The 22,855-nt window shown below is 42.1% G+C and overlaps 2 protein-coding genes across 3 annotated transcripts; one reads left to right on the forward strand and one right to left on the reverse strand.

Moving 5' to 3' along the window:
- Positions 1 to 1,932: 1,932 nt before the first annotated feature.
- On the reverse strand, positions 1,933 to 3,484 carry mRpL47 (mitochondrial ribosomal protein L47). Of its 2 annotated transcripts, none has more exons than XM_065494976.1 (5): positions 3,307 to 3,484; positions 2,733 to 2,918; positions 2,450 to 2,664; positions 2,230 to 2,389; positions 1,933 to 2,144 (listed from the first exon to the last, which is right to left on the reverse strand). In XM_065494976.1, the coding sequence occupies exons 1-5, from the start codon at positions 3,396 to 3,398 to the stop codon at positions 1,997 to 1,999; spliced, it is 801 nt and encodes a 266-aa protein (XP_065351048.1). In that variant the 5' UTR covers positions 3,399 to 3,484; the 3' UTR covers positions 1,933 to 1,996. The 2 variants fall into 2 exon arrangements, with proteins under 2 accessions (XP_065351048.1, XP_065351049.1); XM_065494977.1 differs by having other exon boundaries at positions 2,733 to 2,915; positions 3,307 to 3,482.
- A 273-nt stretch (positions 3,485 to 3,757) lies between these two features.
- Positions 3,758 to 22,774, forward strand: Meltrin (meltrin). The gene is made up of 18 exons (XM_065495132.1): positions 3,758 to 4,101; positions 11,921 to 12,012; positions 12,801 to 12,904; positions 12,970 to 13,128; positions 13,188 to 13,306; positions 13,440 to 13,492; positions 13,554 to 13,730; positions 13,782 to 13,951; positions 14,013 to 14,228; positions 14,279 to 14,377; positions 14,888 to 15,188; positions 15,242 to 15,417; positions 15,472 to 15,676; positions 16,486 to 16,675; positions 16,738 to 16,870; positions 18,689 to 19,160; positions 19,610 to 19,972; positions 20,328 to 22,774. Exons 1-18 carry the CDS (start codon positions 4,038 to 4,040, stop codon positions 21,405 to 21,407), a joined length of 4,173 nt encoding a protein of 1,390 aa, XP_065351204.1. The 5' UTR covers positions 3,758 to 4,037; the 3' UTR covers positions 21,408 to 22,774.
- Positions 22,775 to 22,855: the final 81 nt, after the last annotated feature.

Here is a 22,855-nt window from a genome sequence, read left to right on the forward strand (position 1 = left end):
ATTGGAAACTTTTTTTAAATCAACCAGTATACGCTTAAAATTAATTGTATTTTTGGCTGTGCTGCTTCCTGGAATTTTATTTTTTAATATTTTTTAATGAAAGTAATGAACTATATGGGGTAAATTTAATTAAAATTGATTTTACAATGGCTACTCCCATGGGTGAACAACAGGGAATGGAAGGCTAAAAATGAATAATTGTAAAATTTATTAAATACCAAATCACTCGTTCTCGCATTGTCCAGCAGCTGTTTTGGCCCCGCAGGCCTCATCAGCAGCACTTTACCTAAAAAAATTCTCACCGCACACATGGTATTAGCTGCAGAGAATTTTAAATCAGCGATCGTTGAAAACTTCCGCCTGCATCCATCTCTAATAATAATGCATAAATATAAATAAAGAAAAACGAGTTACAAAAATCTTGCCTGTGATCGAATTTCAAATTCAATTTCTGATATTTTTGTTTTATAGAGTTATCTTTATCTTAATTTGATTCCTTAATTCGATCCTTTCAAGAAATTACGAGCAAATTCTACAATAAAAGTAAAGCAGAAGTCTCTACTGGTATAGAGTGTGTGCATCTTCAAATTCATGGCACGCCAAATTTCGAATGAAGCATAACAACAGCTGAGTCAACCCTTCTGCCTCCCAAAAAAATCGCTTTTTGCAGTGCTGTTGTTTAAAGCCCCCACATGGGCTTTGCGCAGCATTCAGCGTAACTCACGTAATGAATCAAACATTATACTCGACACAGCTCTTGCGAATGAGAGTAAAAGAAGGGGAGCAGAGAGAAGTAGCTTTTTTAGAAACAAAGAGTTGATCCCTCACGCACGGGCAATTTGTCACCTCTCTCACTCGGCAGCTTGGAAACGTCTTTTATTCTTCTTATTTCCCGGATGCACGCGGAGCCGTTTCCATTGACTTTGCCCTGCTTTGGCAGACTGGCAAATATTGGCTGGCTTAGAGTCCAACCATAAATTACGTTTTACAGCCAACTACTCCTTGCCACTTAATAACTCGCGCCTCAATTTTAATTCGGCACCAGTCGCGTCTCTCAATTTGTGGCGCTCTCAACTTTAAAGGAGCTTTCCGAATATGACAGCCAGTTTGCTTTTTATATACTTACATAAAACAGTTTATAATTCGCTTGGCCAGTGACTCGTCATCACTACACCAGACAAAATTAAAATATGGCCGTAAAAGCTGTCGTACGAGTCCTGGTTACATAAAGTTTTCGCTTCTCACGCCAATAAAGCAATAATTAAAACTACAAGCCAAATTATTTTAATTGCCACCAGATTCAGATATAATTATTATGCCTTTGACCATGTTGAAAAATAAATTTGAATACATCATGAGATTATTCAGCAAGTTGATCACTAATACCACAAATGCCTTATTTCTCCCAAGTGTTAGAAATATCGTGATGCATGTCACAAACATGATGACTTGTTTAGAGGAAAAAAAACATATAAGTTGGATATCTCTGTAGATGGTTGTGGCGTTTTAAAGGATATTTAATTGAAAAAACTGCACTGCTGGCAATCAATAACTTTTTACGACTTCATTTGATGTGGCAAAGATTAATGGAGTAGCTGCTGCTGTGAATTCGAGCGGCGCTCAAGGAAAAGTCGCAGACAGCCACAGCAGCTACTCAGCTAGTACTTTTATCAGGGTATGATGTCATGCACGCGTTTGACTGGATTTTAATTCTGCTCCAGGATGTCAATTAAGAAGTACTTTTTTACGAGTCGCCGGACCGATTCATGAATATACATTAATATAGCGATGGCATCACTTTTGACCATTAAGATAACAAATTGATGCTCCACTTCCCTCAATGATATCACTCGAGATTAAATAAGCCCCTTGATTTCAGCGATCGGTTTGTTTTATGCAGGTTCAATGTGTATCAAACAAAATTTTCCTGAATAACATTGTAACTTTAAGTTAACACTTTTGTTGGCTTTTTATTATTTAGAACTTCTCTTGTCAACTAATCAAGATTTTTATCATGGTTTCCTCTGGCGTCTATGTGTTTTCTAGCTGCTTCAACATCGACATCAGGGAAAGCCTCTTGAAGAGACTTGACATCCGCGTCAGGATATTCACTGAAGATCCGTGAAACATACCTTCTTCGGGAACTGGAACAAAAATGAGGAGAGTTGATGAAGATGAAGAAAAACAATACAAATTTAATTTGTATTTCAAGAAGTTTAGTCAACTTACTGTGTCTTCCAAATTTCCCTGTCTCTCAGTTTCTCAGCCTTGAGGCGGAGGAATTTTTTAACTGCATTGCCTTCGTAGCCGTGAACAACCTTTTCTCTCCACTTCCGATTCATTACTTTGGGAATCAGGTGTTCTGAGTGCTTGTAGAAGTATCTCATACCTAGCAAGAATTTTTAAAAAGCCAAATCAAATCACGCTAAAAAGGTTTAATTTTAATTACCAATCTGATTCATCTCTAGCTTGCCGGGTCGTTCAGCAGGTTCTGTTGTCTCAAGCTCAAAGTAGGCTCTGTTTCTTTCTCTGACAACTGTTTCCAGATTCTCCATGCTTTCCTCGACTTTGTCTATTCTCTCTGGATTTGGAAAGACGCGGTATTCCGTTTGACACTCCCTCTCCATTGTTAAAAGCATGTTTCGCTCCTTCAGCAAAACATACCTGAAAGTGCAGTTAGAGTGATGAAATTTAATTGGTACAACAATTCAGTGGCAGATGAAAAAACGTACCACAGCTTATGCAAATCTTCATTGCTCTTGATTCTTAGCTCATCAAGTTTCCATGATCTGCCAGTTTTGATATTATCCTTTTCCCAGTTTTTGGGGTCATCAAAGAATTCCATGAGTTTGTCATTGATGGAAGGAGGTGGCTTCGTTGAAAACAAGGTCACGCAGAGTACTCTAGTAGGAAGGCTGCTTAAAAATAGAAGCACTCAATCATTAAATGAATATCCTTTCAAAGTTATGGAAAAATTACAGTTTTCGCCGCGAAGATTCAGTTTTCGCCACCCCCTACTTTTAAAATATGAGATTCTCATCAGAACTGGCGAAACTGTAACTTTCCCATTTACCATAGTAGCAAAAGCTTCAAAAAGAACAAATTGTAAAAAATAACACAACTCCTAAGATGATATTTTAAAAAATGAACATAAAATTGAAACGAACAAAACCCGGTCCAGTATGTATGTACTATGTAAAATAGAAACAAGCTTTCAAGGATCGTGTTGAGGACTTGAAAAAATACAATTTAATAATCGGTATGTTGTACATATCTACATATCTAGAAAATGTAAGATGTGCTCACCTAAGGATGACTTTCTGCTGTTTTAGAGCAGCAAACGTGGGGATCCTGAGCTGATTAACTAAGGACGGGATTCTCCGACAAAGTGCAGACATTTTTTGTCAAAAAATATGTAATTGCAGAGCAAATTTGGAGAGGGATTTTTGCGATTCAGAACACCAGCTACAAGCACACGCATGGGGTGTTTACAACCTCGCCCACTCTAAGTCAGCTTTGATTGGACGATATCGTTCCCCTTGTCCAAATTGTAAAAGGTTTCGTCAAAAGAGTGCAGCACTGTAGATAAATTTATCTTTAATTAATGGGAGATGTTCACAACAAATCATAAAACCGGTTTTGTTGTTCTTCCTCTACCGGTTATTTAATACAGTATATTGCATATTGTTCCACCAATGCTTTTTAAACAAAGACTTTTTACTAGATTCATTTCAAAATTAGTCAAACTTTGTTCAAAAATATATTTGAGCAGAATTCTTAGTGCCAGATTAGAGTAGAAACTTTGCAGTTTGAAAATTTACAACATTTATTTTGTGATCAGTTCTCTAGCCTCCAAGAACCGGTTAACCGAAGTGCGAGTGCGAGGGTGGGGTTGAGTTGCGGAGCGACAGAAATAAAGGCAGAAATACCATCGAGTGAAAGAACAACAACACAGCCGGAGTGTCGTTTTTCGAATTCGAGCGGATTTTGGAGCGTGCCATGCAACGGTGTTGCGGATTTGCGGTGCCCGGCGAACGATGAAGGGTTGCCTGGTGCTGGCGGTGCTTCAGGGGGCGGTCCTGGTGGCTACCCTGACCTCAGGTCAGTACTCCAACTCTTATTATATTTAATTGTCGCAACGGACCTCTCACACCTCACGCAGATCGAATGAAAGAGCAGTGAGTCACTGCACGGAAGCCTTGTCGGTGCAATTATGTATGTACCATCGGTGTGCAAAGCTCTGCGTGAGCCCTATTCGCGATGATTGATAAAATATGTAATTCGCCCTGATGGCCGGAAGGAAGGGAAACCCTTCGTTGTGGCTTGCGGCGGTGCGGCGGCTTCATTTTCGTCTTTCGGGTCTCTTGACAAAGAGACCGGAAAGTTAATAACACTTTATATATACATAGTCCCTTTGCATGCTTTCAAGCTCAATTTACTCACACTTAATTCCAACTGAATCGTGTTAAATATATTATGACGGGAAAAGTTAATCGACCGAAAACTGGTTTTTTTACGTTGCGAATTTTGGTTTAAATTTTATTGCTTTGTATAAGATAAGTGTTTAATTTGTAATGTTAATTCAAGCATTATTAGCATTTTTGAAATATTCATTGTTAAATCCCTCTCAAATTCTTTGGAATAAAATCATTTATCAAAAGCATTTGACATTTTTTGATTACTAAAGAAACTGCTCACAATTAAATATTAACTTTCGAAACGAATATTTTTATCACAAAAATTGTTAAGACTGGAGGCTTCATTTTCTTTGTGCGCGCTACATCCGTTTCTAGTCTCCAGTTCATTTGACGCAACTCGATACTTTTTCAGTGCTCACTTTTTCCTCTCATTTTTTGCCCATCAACCCCTTCGCTCTCGGCTAGCAGTTCAAATCCGTTTTGTGACGCAATTCCAAAGAAGAAGTGTTATTTAATGGCTTTGGAAGGATGGGAATTGAACCCTCATGTGCGGCAGTTAGTTTAGGTTTACGCACACGAAAAGAGAGGATGCTGGGCATTGTCGCCTGTTGAGACAATGAAGACGCCCCTATCAAGATGAGGCGTATCAGTTTCGAGCAATGAGAGCGAAACCAAAGTCCTTGTTTTTGTTTTAACGCGAAAAGCAATGATTTCCAACGCACTCAGATGAAAATGAGCGCTCAAACGTCAAATTACGCATAACTCTGGATTTTTCATTTACGGATGGATTTACGTTGAATGTTTTTACCAGCATTTGAGTGATTGCTGTACCTATTAAATTAAAATTTATGTTGTTTCTTATTATAACTCGATGGTTTGGAATTAATTTTTTAAACTTTTCCTCATTGATAAGCTTAAAAATAAACTTTTACGCCAGTTTTTTCAAATCAATGTTTAAGCACAGAAAAAAATGAAATACATAGACGCATAGAAAATATACGAAATTGGAAATTATCGAATTTCTCAGCTCTGCGCGGATGATTTCAGGATGGGAGGCTAGAAAAATTCAACTAATTATCGCTTGTGTCATGACTTTTTATTTGTAGTTTAATATTAGCAAAATTCGCTTCTGGAACGACTGAAAAGCTTGTTAATCGAGATTCAGCATTTATAAAGCAAGATAAGTATAGTTTTTAATGCTTGGTCGAGTTTTTAAAGTATTGAGTGCCCACAATCAGTCAGAACACATTTTAAGATATTAAGTCATTGTTGTTGCGTTGTCAAGGGAAAAGATTTTGACAAATTGGCTTTATACAATCCTTGCACCCACAATCCAATTTGTCAATTATATACGGGTTGACAAAGAAGGCTCTTCTTGCACTGTATATTCTGTATTATTTTTTCTCTCCCTTCGTTAAGCAACAGGCGAGCCTGAGCCGAGAAATCTCTGTCTGAATGGGCTTTTCATCAAGCGAATCAATGGGATCGTTTTAAGTGCAATCGAGTTGAGTGATTTTTCCGCAGCAGTCGCGGCCGCAGGGACAGATTGCTGCGCGAGAACTCGAAAAATCAGCCGAGAGGATAAATCGGAAGAGCAGTCCTTTCCTCCCTTTTTGATAAGAAACAAAAGGCCGCTCGCTTCCTGTCCCATGCATCGCACGCAACCTTTCCCCGCTTCGACTCAAAGCGCGGCTCGTGTTTATTTGCTCAGCAGCTCAAAAGGTCTCCGGCATGCATTAAAAATGAGTCTCGTGCCAACAGCCACTTTTTGCCCCCCTCACTGAAAAATACGCGTATAGTATAAACCGATTACTTTTTAATCCAAGACATTCTGGACGGGGGGACCCTTTTTTGTTTCTTATTGAATGAAATGGAACTCATTCCCCCATGACATGCAAAATATAAATGAAAGTAATCGTTGCATACTATTCATGATAAAACAAGACCTTAAAAATTGTTAAAATATAATTCTTCAACATTTATTGCCATCAATAACAAGCGAAGCAGGAGCCGAATATATAAGCAACTAACTGAGTTTAGAAATCTGCCAGAAAAAATATTTTAAATATCTGTCTGAAGTAAACAAATATTTTTCATATCAGTAAATGAAATATGTAGAGTTCGCATTTCGTGTTCCTCAATTTTACTGTCGATGCCATGAAATTTGGCTGCCTTTTCAGTGTCCTCTGCTTATTTCAATATTGTTAGGCAGCTTTTACATTCGAATGAACTGATGATAAATAATATTTTGCTGAACTCATTTTAATTTCATTTCTCGACACACAAAAGTTGTGTGTGAAATTGATGTTTGCAATGATTTTAAATACATTAAAATTAACGTTTCAATTCCAATTCCAATGATGTGATTGGAGCTCTGCGCGTTTCATTTAACGATATAGTGGTAATTGCTCCTGCCCCTTTGCCACCATCCGATCGGCTGGAGATTTGATTTAACGGTGCCGCGTGTCAAAGCCAGCTGGAGCTGGCTACACATTTCCTATAAAGCTGATGCGTGTTTGCTGCTTTTCCGAGTAAACCATCAACTGACAGCGAAGCGAGTGTTTATGGTTTATCGTCGCCGGCGTCTCCAGCTGAAAAGTGGGCTCCAATGCACATATTGAGTAGGAACGGTTTGTACGTTGAGAGAGCAGAAAATAAAGTGGGGTAACTGACCTCCCAGTCCGATTCTCTTCGGCGTGTGTGATTAATTAGAGCTATATGGAATAAATCGGACTCTATAGGATGGTCAACTCTTAGCAGAGGCTCAAGCTCAAAAGTAATCCGACAAAAGGATGTACGATGAAACCGCGAGATTGGGATTACAAAAGGTTGTAAATAAGTTGGGGAGGCTTTTTTCGGTTCAAAAATTCCAGCCAGTGATGAAACAATTTCGATCAGGACTAAGTAAAACCATGTCCCAACTGCTCCCATGCGTTATATTATACGGCAGACCTTCTAGTTAATTCCATTCCTCTGAAAATCATTACCCAAATTTAAAGATTCGGCGTCACATTATCAAAAAACGCTTTCCATTTTCCTACTGTCCAGAACTTCCAAATTAACTTCCAGATTCATAATTTGCTTGTGAAATTTGTACAATTTTTATCTGATCTTCTAGAGGCCGCATTCAACCTTACGTATGTGTGCTCACCAATAAAGAGGGTGAAGTAATTAAGATTGCGGCCGGATTTCACTGCTCTCGCAATTGCGAATAAATTGAGATAAGCCGGGGCTCGCATAGCGATCGGAATCTAGATGCATAAATATTTTTACAAACACTCTCGGCGAATCTTGATTTCGTGGCTCTCTCGCTCACACGCGCCACCCGCGAGCCGATTGAAATTCAGTGGGCGCAAGCGGATGCACGCTGGCTTTTTTATTATTCTGCTCCTTAATCGCATGCAGCGCGGCCCCTGAAGCGCCACCGGTCCTTCCTGCATTTTGAGCCTCGTGGATTGCTGCGGCCAGACCCTTTCACCTTTTAATCGCTCGTTCCGTCTGTCGGACTTCCGAGATCGCTCTGTGACGAGCACGCGTTGCGCAATCAAAAGGCAGCACGGTGGAAAAAATGAAACTTGAGACCAAAACGAAATATAATTTTACGAAATCCTAGTTTGATAAAAAAAATGCCCACTTGGAACTATTTCCTGAAATAACTCATACACAAGGAACAAGAAGTCTTATATTTGAGCTTTCTATATCGAACGAGGAATGAATAATAACTTCCTCGACCCCATGACTTTCACAAATTAATCTATGTAACCTGAAAAATGATGCTCTAAGAATTTAAATATTTATGTAGAAACGCAGAAAAATAATTTGAAACCAATCTGTCGCTCTACTTCATGAGAAATATCATTAAAATTGCCAAAATTACGGGGTATCATTTATGTTTTAAAAGAAAACAACTCATTTCAAATGATTCCAGGCTACACAGTATTTTTCTGTTTTCATCCATCCAAATTTTTGCATTGTTACACACGGCGGATATTATCTTGAATCTAGACTAGACGCATTGCGGCGCATGCAGCAGGTCTGCAAAGCGTCTCCGCGCACGCAAATAGAATAATGTGCAACGCATTACGGCTCTTCTGTCAAAACAAAAACGTGAGGCAACGCGTGAACTGGATCAAGAAGCCAATGAATGATCATGAGTGTGCAAAGTACGGAGGATGCGGCTCAATCTTGCGAGGAAGCACGTCGTTGTTCGAGTCGACTTGCCGATCTAATATGCCGGAAGGAAGAGGAGTGGAAGCGGCGGCGGCGATTTGCCAATAATAATAATAAATCGTGTGTGTGTGCACGCGGCGCACATTGTTGTATTCCTTAGATGTGAATCACCGGCAGCATAAGTCATCGTGAGTCTTTAACTTTGCCGGTTGGCTCTGTTGAGTCAAAGAAATGCTCGTGACACTCCTGCTTCTTTTTATTGACTCTTTTTCTCGTTCACTGCGGAGCACGACGGAGAATTGCTCTGAGAATGTACGATTTCTGCAATGCCTCCAGAGCGGAATGTGCAATGCTGCAATTGATTGATATGCGGCGAACAAACCCGTTGGATTTATCACGATCCAGGTTAGCTCGGAGCGATTTGCAAGCGTGTCCCCGTTTACTTTGCATGAAACATTTGTGAGCAGAATTGCTTTTTACTGTAAAAAGTATTTTCTTACAACACCAAATCTTTGAGGACGGTGAGAATACAAAATATAAAAAGGCTGAAAGTGAGATATAAAATTTCGCTAAAAGTAAAAACATATTTTTTTACTATATAATACTCGATTTTCTTATATCTGCGCGTTTTTGCGCCTAAGGTGCGGTGTGTATGGAACCGTAGCAAAATCCGAGCATTCAATCTCACTTTTCTGTATTTACAATCTATTGAAGGCTCTAAATTCAGTTTCTTATTTTGTTAAAATATGGGACAAAATCTTAAATATGGTCGTTCAATTTGATGTCCGTTCAAACCACTTTTAAAAGCAAAAGCAAATTAAAAAAGATTCTAGTAAAACTTCTGCTGGTTCTGTTTTTAAATTAATTGTGCGACTGGAGGTGGAAGTTATTGTCTCATCGCAGCACAATCAACCTTTGATTTAAAAAAATTTAAAACCCGTGAAAATAAGTTATTTCAATTAAAAAATCTGTTTTCTTCATTTGAACTAAAGCTATGCATAATTCACATAACCTTTATGCTAAATTTTTAAATTACAAATAAGCCTGGCAATTGAATAAAGATCATCTTGCTCAAATCCAAAAGGAGTGAGAGTTGAACTCGAAACATTGCCCTACACGTCTCTCGGGCAATAAAAAATACTTTAAAAGCAGCCTTGACAAAAAAGCGGGACCGTTAAGGATCTTTTTCTTGCGCTCGAATATATATGGGAACTCATTTGAACAAATTAATATTTCGTGCTTGTCCGCGGTAATTGAGCAGCGTCGAGCTAGCGTCTGTTCCTTTTTATTTACTCCAGCGATGGCGTTTTTGAATTTTTTGCCGGCAGCCGAGTGACGTCAGGAGTTTTGGATGTGTTGGTTAAAAGATGTTTTTCGGTGCGGCCCCTAACAGACGCTCATCCCTGTTCAGTCTTTCGCACATACACACACACATGCAAGGGCTCAGAACTACTTCTCCTTTTATTTTCGACAGAGACGCACACATGTGGCTGCGGAGAGCAGAAAGCCGGCTCCGCGGGCAGACAGGAAGACCGAATTTTAATTAACAACAACAGCCGCCCCCTCGCTAGTAAATAAACAAAGCTACAAACGCAGAATTTCAGCCTTCTAGCCAAATATTTTCGCTCTCTGTGGAGACACAAGAGTTGACAGACAGGTTTAGGGAACGTGTCACTCACGTTTGTCTTGGGCTCAACAAAAATAATTGACTTCCTCTCCTCTCCTACGTAGGTGACTTATTTCAAGTGCGGAAAGGAAAATGGGATTCGTGGAAATTATGAGCAGTTATTACTTTTTCCTCTAAACGTCAATCTATTCAACGGTCGAATAGCGAGAGCTAAATTCTGTAGGAGCAGTGATTTGTGGAATATTATAGCAATTATTTCCACTAGCCATGCTTAAAGGACCATATCATATTATGCAGACTTTGAAAGTAATAATCACTCAAGCAGAATTAAATTTAAGAAGAAGAAAAGATGAGTTCTCTGATAACCCTGTAAATTGTAAATGTTGCTACAATGAGCAATAACCCAACTTTAAGTAAGGAAGGAAAATCTTTTCCTGTTGGTCACTTTGTCGAGACGGTCTTCGTGACTCACTCGTTAAAGCTGTGCTGAGAGAAGGAAAGAATATTCTTCGCTGAAACGAGGCTGCTCCAGGGATTGTGAAGAATTAAGTGCGGCGAGTGCACTTGACCTTGTCTGTGACCACAATTACACGTACGATTTGGCTTAGAGTGTGCGTTAGTCCCAAACAAAGCGCTCTATCTCTCCGTGAGCTCGGGCGTGGAGCGAGAAAAGTATAAAAAATACACGAGACGCGATAAATAAGAAAAGAAATCCGCTCGCATTGTTTGGATTATTTATTTTCCACCTAGAAACGACAGCACACTCCTCTATTTTACTTACACGCCCTGCAAGAGATAGACCGGGCATCTTTGAATAGGGTTACCAGGCGTAACTGTGGGCATGAACGAACAAAATGAATATTTATCTCCGACCCATAATGTCGGACCCTTCTCACAATTTTTGTGATTTCGTTCCGACGTGTGAAATAACCCGTTCAAATGAGCTTAGTATCTGGCAACCCTACCACAAAAAGACTTGTTCCTAATTGGAATATACTGCCCACCTAGCGAAAATCGGCGTCGCTTGTCTGCGTGGAAATATGCAGAGCAAAGCAAAGGGGTCTTAAATAATTTTCTTATTTTATTTTTGATTTTTGTACTATAGGAAATATTATGATCGTTTTTTACTCTTTTGTGCGTGCAGACCGCCGGATGTTTCTGCGTTTTCCATGTTTAAATCGCTCCGTTGGTGATAAAGTGAGTAAAACACATTCAACCGCAGTTTTACGATGTTCGTTTCTGTTCGCGATTGCTACATTTTTTTAACCGATACCAGATCATGCATTAAAAATTGGATCATAAATATTGAATTTTTTTTATTGATGGTCGTTTGATGCATTAGTACTTGCAGTTCAAAAAACAATCAACAAGCAAATCAAGGTCATGTCTAATCACAAACAATTTTGTAAGTTTTTGCCCTTCAGAAAAATAAAAATATCGTCATATTTTTTAAGGATGTGTATGCCTATGTATAACAATATTTTTATCACAAACATGTGCAGCCACCGACGCAGCGAATAGTCTCAAGGGCGTAATATTAAAATATCGCCGACGCTTTCCAGACCATTAATCGGAAATGAAAATGCACGTTGCGGGCGTCATACTTCAAAAGAGGTCCAAAAATAGTCGCTCGCGTTCACAATCAAACAGAGTACAGAATCGTGTGAATATCAACGTTAGTAAAACCTCTCCTCTTGTGTTGCAGGTCCAGCCGCCGAATTTTCTCAGCACCAAATCGTGAGGCCCTCGTTGGTGCACAGCCGTGAGAAGAGACACTTGAACTCGACCAGAATCGCTGTCAGTAAATTATTTATCGCCCCTCGCGCCGTTTATCTCCGAATTGGATACAGCAGTGTTGTGATTCGAGCGCTGAATAAATAAATGGGCCCTTCAAACTCTTTAAAAGACGCCAAGACGTATCGTCTGAGAGAGAAAAAAGCTATCGATCAAAACGCGTAGTATTCAGCTAGGCTATTCGCGTGAATTTCGGTTTGCTAAATTTTTTGCCAGTTTTAATTTTCCTCGTGCACAAATACAAGCTCTAGAGCCATTTGCTTCTTGGAAACCGGGAGCATAAGGTCACACGCGTGGGCGACTCGGCCGTCCAAATCTGTCAAGCGGCAAAGTGGCGCTCAAACTTCCACTGCCGGGATCCCCATGCCCATGGTCCATTAATTCAATTAGCTCTGATTGTCCGCTCTTATTAACACTTGCACAAGTCGACATTAATCGCAGTGCCGCACTCGGTGAGTGAGAAATGAGATAACGCTGACTACAGTTATCGGACAATCCTTTACAGTTCATTGCCAGCGCTTGTCTCGAAAGTTCCAATTATTGCATCCAATATAATATCTATCATCCATGTAATAACTGCGACGTGTTTTTTTTTTCCTTTTTTTGTAAAAAACAAAGTTAGGAAGGGAAAATTCCAGCAACACCCAGCTCCTTAATTAAAATCAATTTTGCTTCACGAGATGGTCGTTGTTGGTCGACGCCTGCAATTCGAGTATTTTCGCCAGTTGGCTCCTTTCCCGTGCAGGAACTGTAAATAGAATGCGCGGCTCTTATGTGTGCGTGTATTGCAGGAGGGCATCAACGAAAAAACCAACGAGAACAATCACGTGCATGACTTGGCCGTCTCGATCAACATATCCGGCGAAGATGTGGTTTTGGACTTGAAACTCAACCAGTACGTTTGCAGGCTATGAGCCAAAGTGCGCGATCGAGTTTCAACTTTGTTTGTCTGCATTGCAGGGAGCTCCTCGGCAAATCGTACTTTGTGCGAACGCAGGGAAAGTCCAGCCCGCAGGTTCACAGGCCCTCGGCGGATGAGGTGAATCTCTGCGAGTACAACGGGAAAATCAGAGGCAAACCCCAATCCTGGGCTGCAATATCGACGTGCAGTGGACTGAGGTTAGTTACTTCTTGAGGTCGTTCTCGAAGGAAATTTCCACTGCCCGCTTCCTTTTCAGTGGTACCATTTTTGATGGGGAAGAAATCCACTACATTGAGCCAAAGAACAAGGAAGACGGACCAACAGGAGACCACTTCCTCTACAGACACTCCTCCCTTGAATCCAACCACACTTGTGGTTAGTAATTCATATTTGTCGTTCTAATTATTCTGGTATTCCGTCTATTCTTTATTATCACCCATATAATTTTTATATAAAATGTTGTGAAGAGAAAAAACTTGGCAATATTTCTAATCGTAATGTTCAATAGGATTTCCTGACACTCCTCATGTGATTCATCCAAATCCTCTTCCTGGAAACAGAGTGCGTTGACTTTGCCATGCAAAGAAAATCGAATGTATGCTAATTAAATTTGAATTTGCAGTTCAAAAGGAGTGTAGGCGAGGGCGACAGCGGAGTCATCAGAGCCCCGTACAACTCGAACAAACAATCTAGATACGTAGAGCTAGTTTTTGTAGTAGACAATGAGGAATTCAAGCAGCTCGGCTCGGTCGAGAAGGTGCACAACCACTGCAAGAACATCGCCAACATAATCAACGCAGTAAGAGAATAATGTCAGCAAAGACTCAAGTTTCATATGCTCGAATTTCAGCTCTATTCGCCGCTCAACATTTACATCGCGCTGATCGGAATTGTGATCTGGACCGAACGCGATGAAATTAAAATCAACAATAACGGAGATGAAACCCTTTCTGCTTTCCTGCACTACAGGAGAGTTACCCTGGTCAAAGAGCACCCCAATGACAATGCTCAACTCCTCACGTGAGACGCGATAATTTTATCCATTTGATTGATCTAATATGGCTAAATGTATGATCTTCAGGAGAATGCAGTTCGATGGGGGCGTCGTCGGCAAGGCTCTCAAGGGGCCCATCTGCACATTTGAGTTTTCTGGAGGCATCAGCGTGGACCACAGTGCAACCGTGGGCCTGGTTGCCACCACAGTTGCCCATGAAATGGGCCATAACTTTGGAATGGAGCACGACACCAGCGACTGCAACTGCCCAACGGACCGGTGCATCATGGCGCCTTCTTCCAAGTAAGCATTCTCGTAAACCACAGGAATGCGTCCTAATTTCATTGTTTCAGCTCCAAGCTCTTCACACACTGGAGCGACTGCAGTTTGGAATACCTAGCGCATGCCTTTGAGCATGGGATGGACTACTGCCTGAGAAACAAACCAGAAAAGTGAGTGCTGTTTAGAGTTATTTCTAATTATCAACGAATTTAACTTTTAGCCTTTAAGTATTATTCTTTTGTGGAGTGAAAATATAAAAGGATCTTATCAATTCTTATTTTCATTTAAGTATAAACTTAATTAGCAACAATATTTTATCTTGTGTAAAATGTTTTTGACAGTACAATTAAATTTTATATTAGATATTTTTAAAGGTGTAAACAACTACGTGTTTAGTTCTTAACACAAATAAAAAAATATAAACAAGTTAGAAGATGGATCTGTTGTGTCTCTAGAAATTTGAATTCAGATTAGCAAAATTGAGAAATATACTATTTACAAACGAGCATTATAATTGTCTAATTTAGTCTAAATCCATCTTATTTATATTAGCTTTCACTGTATGATTTTTCACAACCGCCTTAAAATTGAAAATGGTTTGAACCTTTTTCCATGAGTATATTTTTAGAGGAACTGTATAAATTTAACCTTCTTAACAATATTTTCAAATTCAATTGCAGGTTATTTGGCAGCCCAGTTTGCGGAAATGACTTTGTAGAACCTGGTGAGCAGTGCGACTGTGGCCTTCCTGAGCATTGCAAAAACCCTTGCTGCAACGCGGCCACTTGCATGCTCCACTCCAACGCAACTTGTGCCACTGGGAAGTGCTGCGACTTAGACACCTGCCGGCCAAAACGGGCTGGAATTGAGTGTCGGTCAGCTGATCATGAGTGTGATCTGCCTGAGTTCTGTACTGGCGAGTCTGAGTTCTGTCCAGACAATGTATATAAAATCGATGGAGAGCTATGCAACAAGGCAAAGGTGATTTTTTAACTATTTCCAATGAAAAGATCTGATTTTTGCTCGGACATTAGGCGTATTGCTTCAAGGGAACCTGCAGAACGCATTCAGACCAGTGCAAGTTGCTTTGGGGACCGTCGGGCCAAAACTCCGAAAGCAAGTGCTATGAGGACATGAACATCAAAGGGTCTCAGCACGGCAATTGTGGCTTCAACAGATTGAATCACTCGTACATTAAGTGCGAGAGGAAGTGCGTGCCTACACCTCTTTACCGGCTGTTTAATTTCAAAGTTAAAATTTACAGAGACGTTCTTTGCGGGATGCTGCACTGCAAACATCTTAATGAGAGACTAGAGTTTGGAATGGAATCGGTCGCGATATTGAGCCAGACCTTCCTCAACACACGCACTGGTGGAATCATTGCTTGCAGGAATGCAATTGTTGATCTCGGATTGAATGAAGTGGATCCAGGACTGGCACCAGATGGTGCAAAATGTGGAGAAGGAAAGGTACTAAAATTTAAAATTCTCACCTGTTGCGCCCTAGTTGCATCAGCCAAAAATCCTATTGTGAATGGTTTTAGTAAACATTTTGGTGACACTTCAGTTATTCTCATTATGAAAATATTAAGCGGATCTTACAAATATTTCACAGTCGAGAAAGAAGTTTTATTAATTAGGATATGAAATGTAAAACTAGCCATATTCTCTACTCTATATTATTTACTTTTTTTGTTCTTCCAAGGTCAATAAATGAAATAACAAAATGATGCAAGAATGTCAAACAGCAATCAAAAAAACTGAAAAGTCTAAAATTTTAATTTACATATGTCATTATGTCAAACAGCAATCAAAAAAACTGTAAAGTCTAAAATTTTAATTTACATTTTCATAGCGTTTGCAGAAAAAAATATTCATATGCCGAAAAAGTGTAGCCAAACCTGCATGAGTTAATTTCCAAAAACGAGAATTGGAGCTAATGTTTTCATTTCAAATTAATAAAAGATTTATTTATCTTGAAAAAGTACAATAATGTAAAATAAAGAGATCAGTGCTCACTTCGCACTTCCTTTGATACAAATTTTGATTTTGCAAGCTAAAAAACCTGTGCCAATTACTGGCAGTGCTCTTTTCAAAAATACAAATACTTCCTAATTTTTTTCACCTGTAGTGAGCCAAGGTAATTTTACTAAATTGGCTAAATTACTAATTTTGGTTTTTTTCTTAGATAAATTTAAACTGTGATTAGATATCATTACATTTTAACTCTTGGCTTGCATATTGCAGTATTAACGCATTCATTTTGTGGTATTTCCCAGATGTGTGTCAACCAGAAATGCATGGCTGTTGAGTCACTGGTGGTAACGAAGTGCGAAAATGACTGCAACGGTAATGGAGTGTGCAACAGCATGGGGCAGTGCCACTGCAATGTGGGCTACGCGCCTCCCGACTGCATTTCTGCTGGTTTTGGTGGAAGCCTCCAAAGTGGACCCGCGTCTGATCCAAACGGTATTTTTTTGCTCGTTTACCACTCGCAAGCATATTTTCATGGGGAATTTTTCGCATTCCAGGCACTAGCAGCTTGCAGAAATTACTTATATTTGTGTTGGCCGCCATCCTGATGATCATGGTGCTATTCTTCACCGCATACCTGGCGCATAGCTGGCGCACCAAACGGCCCGTGCAAGACAGCAACAGCGCACAGTATGTAGCAGAAACTCTTGACCAGTGGCGCATGTGGCTCTATTTGCACTTGGTTCGCTGCACTAGTTGTAATCGTAGTGGTGGTAGCAATTCCACTGGCGCTTCTAGAGCGCAGGAAACAAAGCGTAAAAATATCATTTACTCCATGGTTACGGTCAATTCAGATACCCCAAAGTCCAAATCGCAGGCTGTGATGGATCCTCGCAAAATGTTTACAATTGCCGAGGAAAGCGCTGCCGAATTAAAAGTTGACAAGCCGGCCGCTGTGGTCAGGCCGAATTTCTTAGCCATTCCCAAAAAGCAGAAAGTGTCGCACGTGAAAAGCGACTCTGAATCAGAAAGCAAACCCACTGGAAAGATCCCGACCTTTGTCAAACGGGTGGAGGAGTGGTTCCACAAGGGCGCTTTTAAAGAGGTGACAAGGGTGGTGGAGGTGGAGTCTGAGGACTCACCTAGCGCCACTGACGGCCAAACCACCGAGATCCAGATGGACTTCAAGGCCATCAAAGAGAAAAAACTTAAGTCGTTCGGCCAGGCCTCTGACCGGCTGGTCACCGAGTTTGTCGCCCTTAGTCCCGTCAGGTCGCCCGAGATGCACCGCAAAATTTCCACCCCTCCACTGCAGAGACTGAGACTGCCGAGCGCGAGCTCCACCGCATCCACTAGTGCGCCAGACACGCCCTCCACCCCCGAATTCGGCCACCACTTGCACCCCCTGTCGCCGTTAACCAGCCCGAGGAGCGTGCGGCAGCGGGACCAGAGGAAGAACATGCCTCCGCCCCCGCCGCCTCCGCCCTCGGGTAAATCGTTCGGTCGCTTACCCCAACGCCTCTCCTCCGACAGATTTGACAAGTTCTCCCTCGCGAGTGCGTCCGCAAATGGGGACAAACGGACCCCGACTGACGCGCTGCCAACACCGCCGCCGTTCCCTGGTGCTAACAAAATGTTTCCGGTGCCGCCCTCGCTGCCCCCAGCCGCGATAAAAAAGTTCCAAACTTCTAGTCCCCCGCAGCCGCCTGCTGCCTCCAAAAAATACAAAGCCCCTGAGCAGACCGCTCCGAGCGCACCTCCTCCACCACCAGTCGCGCAGAAATTCAGGTTGCCCGACCGAGGAGCAGCACCTAGTGCTCCCCCTGCAAAATATAAATTCATGATCCCTGACAAGTCGGCCCCTGAGCCACCAACGCCCGCCAATAAATTCAAACTCCCCCAAGCGCCTCAACTACCCTCTTCAGCAAAAAAGTATCCACTGCCTTAGAATGCAAATATTATCATCTGTGTTATTTATTACGCTCAGCATGCTTTAGTACTATGGACGTAGGTTTCCACTTTTATCTTCACTCTCATTCTTTATCATACATTATGTGTATTTATTTTACTATTGCAGAGGTATCGGGGCAATCCCTCTGCCCATAAGACTCTTTTCTTGAAGAAATCTTAGCCTTTTTAGAATAGAGGTACTTGTGTGAATGTTGGGCTTGATTGTGGTTTATTTTGTGTTACTCCAATTAAGTCAGTAGTAACACAGGTTTTCCGTTTTGGCCGTGAGCTGATCAATCTTTTGTTACTCCTCCTCGGACCATTTTATTTTGTGTACTGCTGATGCTGATCGCTTCCAAAAATTGTACTCGCCTGTCACACTTATGTTAATTTCGATCCATCACACTTCGTTCTTTTGGTTGCTCTCTTTTGATTGTACACTCTTGCACGTGTTTGCTTTGGTTTGGTGTTGGCACCTGTAGCAATAAATCTCTGTTCGACCGACTGACCCATCTTTTATTGCTTTGCGAGGAACAAACACGCTGTCTCTTCTTGCAGCTCGAAAGGCGCCGACATCAGCAAGCTCAAGGAGTCCATCTCGCGTCCGCTGCCTTCGGCGACGTCTGATAGCGCGCAGGCTTCCCTGCTCACGGCCACCGAGCAGTTGAACGCCCTGATCGCGCAGCACCAGTCCCCGCCCCCTCCACCCTCGCTGCCTAATCTGGTGCCAATACGCCCGGCGCCGCCAAAACCAATGTCCCCTCCCCCCACGGCCCCCGAGGCGCCGCCGGAGCCTCCGAAAGGCTATCAGGCGGTGGCTGTCGACAGTCCGACCAACAACGGTGGCCCCCTCGAACCGCCGCCCATCAAGGTGGTACGTGAAGGTACATCCACCCTGTCCAGAATTGCGTCCATGCTGAAGCCCGTGCCCCACGGCCAGCCTCCAGCAGCCGTGCAAGCTAGGAACAAACCCAAGATCAACAGGGAAAATTTGAGATCGCTTCATATATCGGAGCCCATTCCTCTACAGGTACATGCTAGCTATTATTTATCGTTTCAAATAACGACGGGATGAACATGTTTACTAAAAACGCCTTTCTCAAGTTATTTATTTATGCAGAGGAATTTTTAGAAATTAAAATACAAATCACTAAAAATGAATTTAAAAAAAGGTTAAGTCAGTAGGATTTGCAAACAGGTCCATTCACTTCTCTAAAGTGTGTTTCAAGCGATGGATATAAAATAAATCTTCAAGTAAATAAAATCAACTTGAATAAGACAGACCTAGTCTCATATTTTTACAAAGTCCGCTAACAATTTGCTGAGAAACTGGTGTACGAATATATATATTTAAATTTCTAGCTTTTAAATACTTCAGTTAAATTTCCTCCAAAATCCCGAGAGATTCGTTGAAATGAATATATTTCAAAATTATTAATAGACCTCTCACACAAGCATGACAATGACTTTGGCTTACAGAACATCGAAGTGCCTGGAGCAGTGGAAACGAATGCAGCCCCTCGTCCAGTTGTGCTGCGAGCGCATAGCATGCGAGACCCGCAGTCTGTCCCGAAAGCACCTTTAACCTCGTTCGGCTCAATGAGGGCGAAGCGGCCGACCAGCCTGGCGAGCAACAGGCCATCGGCACCACCCCCGCGGCCGCCACCACAAAAGGACACTCACCAGTACGACGATTGCGGCAACACCATGCCTGACATACCTGACGGACAGGCGCCCCTGGCCCACATCGATGAGGAGAACTCGCCTACCTCAGGTGACAACATTTACGCCGTTATTGAAGAGAGTCCGCCTCCAATGTCAGCGAAGAAGAATCTTCAGGAGGTAAATTTTTGTTGGAATCATTTTAATTCCAGTGGTTTAAACTGTTGTAACAAAGAGAATAATATACTTAAGTTTTAAAAAAAATATAACAGTGTTGCCTGGAAATGATAAAAATGAAAAAGATGTAAACCAAGTTTCCGCTAGTAACGTGGTTTGGAACAAACCACGTTACCCCCTTTTCAAAGTGCGTCCTATTATTGCTGCACTTGTTTTATAGATTTTTACAGTTGATTAGAATTAAAAATTAAAATTCAAAATATTTCAGTATTTTCCAATTTTGCAACGCATTCGCCAACTGCTGGTAATCACAGTCAATATTTTCCTAAAAAAATTTTGTCCACTGCTTGAATTGCAGATTCCCAGGGTGTACACGACCCCGAACGGTGAGTACCAGTGTCCGAAACCGCCGGACAACGCGACTTCCTCTGGCAGCCTCGAGTCGGTTGGCCTCCTCTCGGAGATCGTGTCTGAAATGCAGGCGCGCAACATTGAGTCGATCTACACAACAAGCAGCATCAAGGATGATGACAAGCGGTGTCCAAGCTCGCTGTCCAGTTCGACGAGTGGCACCTACGTCAACGCCATGTACACCAACATGCCGAGCAACTCGTCGCCCACGCCAAGCCAGGCGTCAAGCAACCAGTACTTGCGACCGTCGGCGATGGCGCCTCCCGCCTTGCCGGTGGCCGACACGCCAGCTCCATTCTCCACCTTCCGCACGGCCCCAAAGCCTCCGCAATTACCCAAAGACAACAAGGTGGACACTCCTAAGCTGACGGCTGTTGTTAATGCGCCGGAGGACAAACCGAAATCAATCGTCGAAGCACAAAAAGCGACCAACGGCCCGAAACCAATCATGAAGAGCGGCCAGAAACCTGAGGCGGCTGAAAAACCCAAGGTAACCTTCTCAAAAACAGCCACCTCCCCTGAGAGCAAAGCGCCAACGGCCGCCAAGCCTTCCGCGGCGGCCAAGTCTTCTGCAGCAGCCAAGCCTTCCGCAGCAACCAAGCCCTCATCAGCTGCCGCCCCAAAGCCGCCGTCCAAGCCCGGCGACCGGGTGCGGCCACAAATTTCGGGCCCGACGCTAATCTCGAGCTCAGCGCCGGCCGTGGCGGCCAAACCAACGGCCGCGAAGGCCCCAAGCGCGGCGCTGGTCAAGTCGGTGCTGATGGCGCACGAGGGGTCAAAGATGGCGCAGCGGCCGCTGCCTGAGAAGCCGGTGGTGGCCAAGGTGCCTCCGCCGCCCGCGGCCAGGAAGACCGTCGGCCCCAAGTCAGGCGGCCCCGACCTCCTGGCCGCCTGCGACCGCCCGCCAAACAACCGCGGCCCAGACGTGCTTGAGAAACAGTCAAAGCAGCCGCCGCCCCCGCCGACCAGAGCGAACAACAGTGTTGCTGCCCTGCAGCACAAATTTGAGTCAAGGGGGGCCAAGTAGGTTGTGGCTGAGAGTGCGAAATGGCTGAATTCTGTGATACTAGTGAGCTGAAAGACAATTTTTTAGTTTGCAGTTAATATCTTTATACAATTTTCGTTTTTAATTCAAAATGGTGCAATCACCACCAAAGACAAATCAGTTGACGACGAAGAACATGTTTCTCGATTGTACTACAATTTATGTTTCGAAGTTGATTTATTAAATTCGAGATCCGGTATTGTCTCTCTTTAAATGGCTGCTTTTTTTCAGAGATTGTAGCTCTTGATTAGGCGTAGCTTTTGTATCGTTCCAAGCGGCCGATTCAATTTGTTGTCGAAGTTGTCTCGCTAGCTTGAGTAAATTAGTTACTTTTTGCGCACGCTCAAAAGTCTGTCGTGTTCCGCGACTTGCATTTGGAAATATTACAAATATATAATATATATACGCACCTAAATCGTAAATTAATGCCTGTCTGTCGAACAAACTGCACTGTGCTCGAGGCGAAACGCCATGACTTCTCAAAATCGAATGAAATTACACTTGAGACTGCTTCGTTTGGAGGTGTAAAATTTAGGGATCGCCGCCTCAAAACCCACTCGGAACAATTGAAAGTCTTTCCCCCCCACCCCCTTTTCAGATGCTTCCGCTGCATCCCTCGCCCTTTCGACCACGCTCTTAAGAGCTCTCTCTCTCTATCAGCATTTAGTTCTACATACATATAATGCAGTTGCCTTAATTGACCACTGTCGTACCAAACTCGTGGCACTTTCTCAGGTTAGGATTAAAAAGTAGTTATCACTCGCACTTGGCTGAGGAAGATTAACGAGGTGCCGAAGAGAAATTCGAACGTGTGTTTTGATCGGGGTAGTTAGTGCTGCTTCACCCTTTTTATTTTGATAAACTCCAGTCAAAATGAGTGTCTTGTGTTTTTCCGTTTCACTTGTTACCAAAGATAATTGATAATAATTTATGCATCTACTGTTAAATTTTGAGATTGATTGGCAGCGTATTTTATTCTTTTTTTACGGCGAAATGATTTCGAACAAGAGGCAGTTTAATTAGGCTTAGGAAATATGAGTGAAATTATATAGTGTCGTTAGAACCGTAATTTATTTTTGTTGTTGTAATCAGAGCAAGCTGCACGAAATGAATTGTGCGTGGAAAGCTAAGCATGATTGTAAGTAATTTAGTGTGTACCACACGAGATTAATATAGATGACAACTCATCAAACATTTAGACTTGAATGTGCTGTAGAGCTATTACTACTATTCGTCGATACTATAATGGAGAAACCATGTAACCAACTGAACAGTCAGTGTTCCTAATTTTTAAAATTGGCTTTTTTTCGTAAATTATGAATAAAACATCACACTTCTGCATCAAAAAAGTCCGAATGTGTATTATTATCAAGCTTCCCCTGGACCATTTGAATGGAGCCGAGGAGCTCACAATTAAATGCCGCAGCGTG

This window comes from Cloeon dipterum, chromosome X, assembly GCF_949628265.1.
Source record: "Cloeon dipterum chromosome X, ieCloDipt1.1, whole genome shotgun sequence".
In the NCBI taxonomy this organism is placed as follows: Eukaryota; Metazoa; Arthropoda; class Insecta; order Ephemeroptera; family Baetidae; genus Cloeon; species Cloeon dipterum.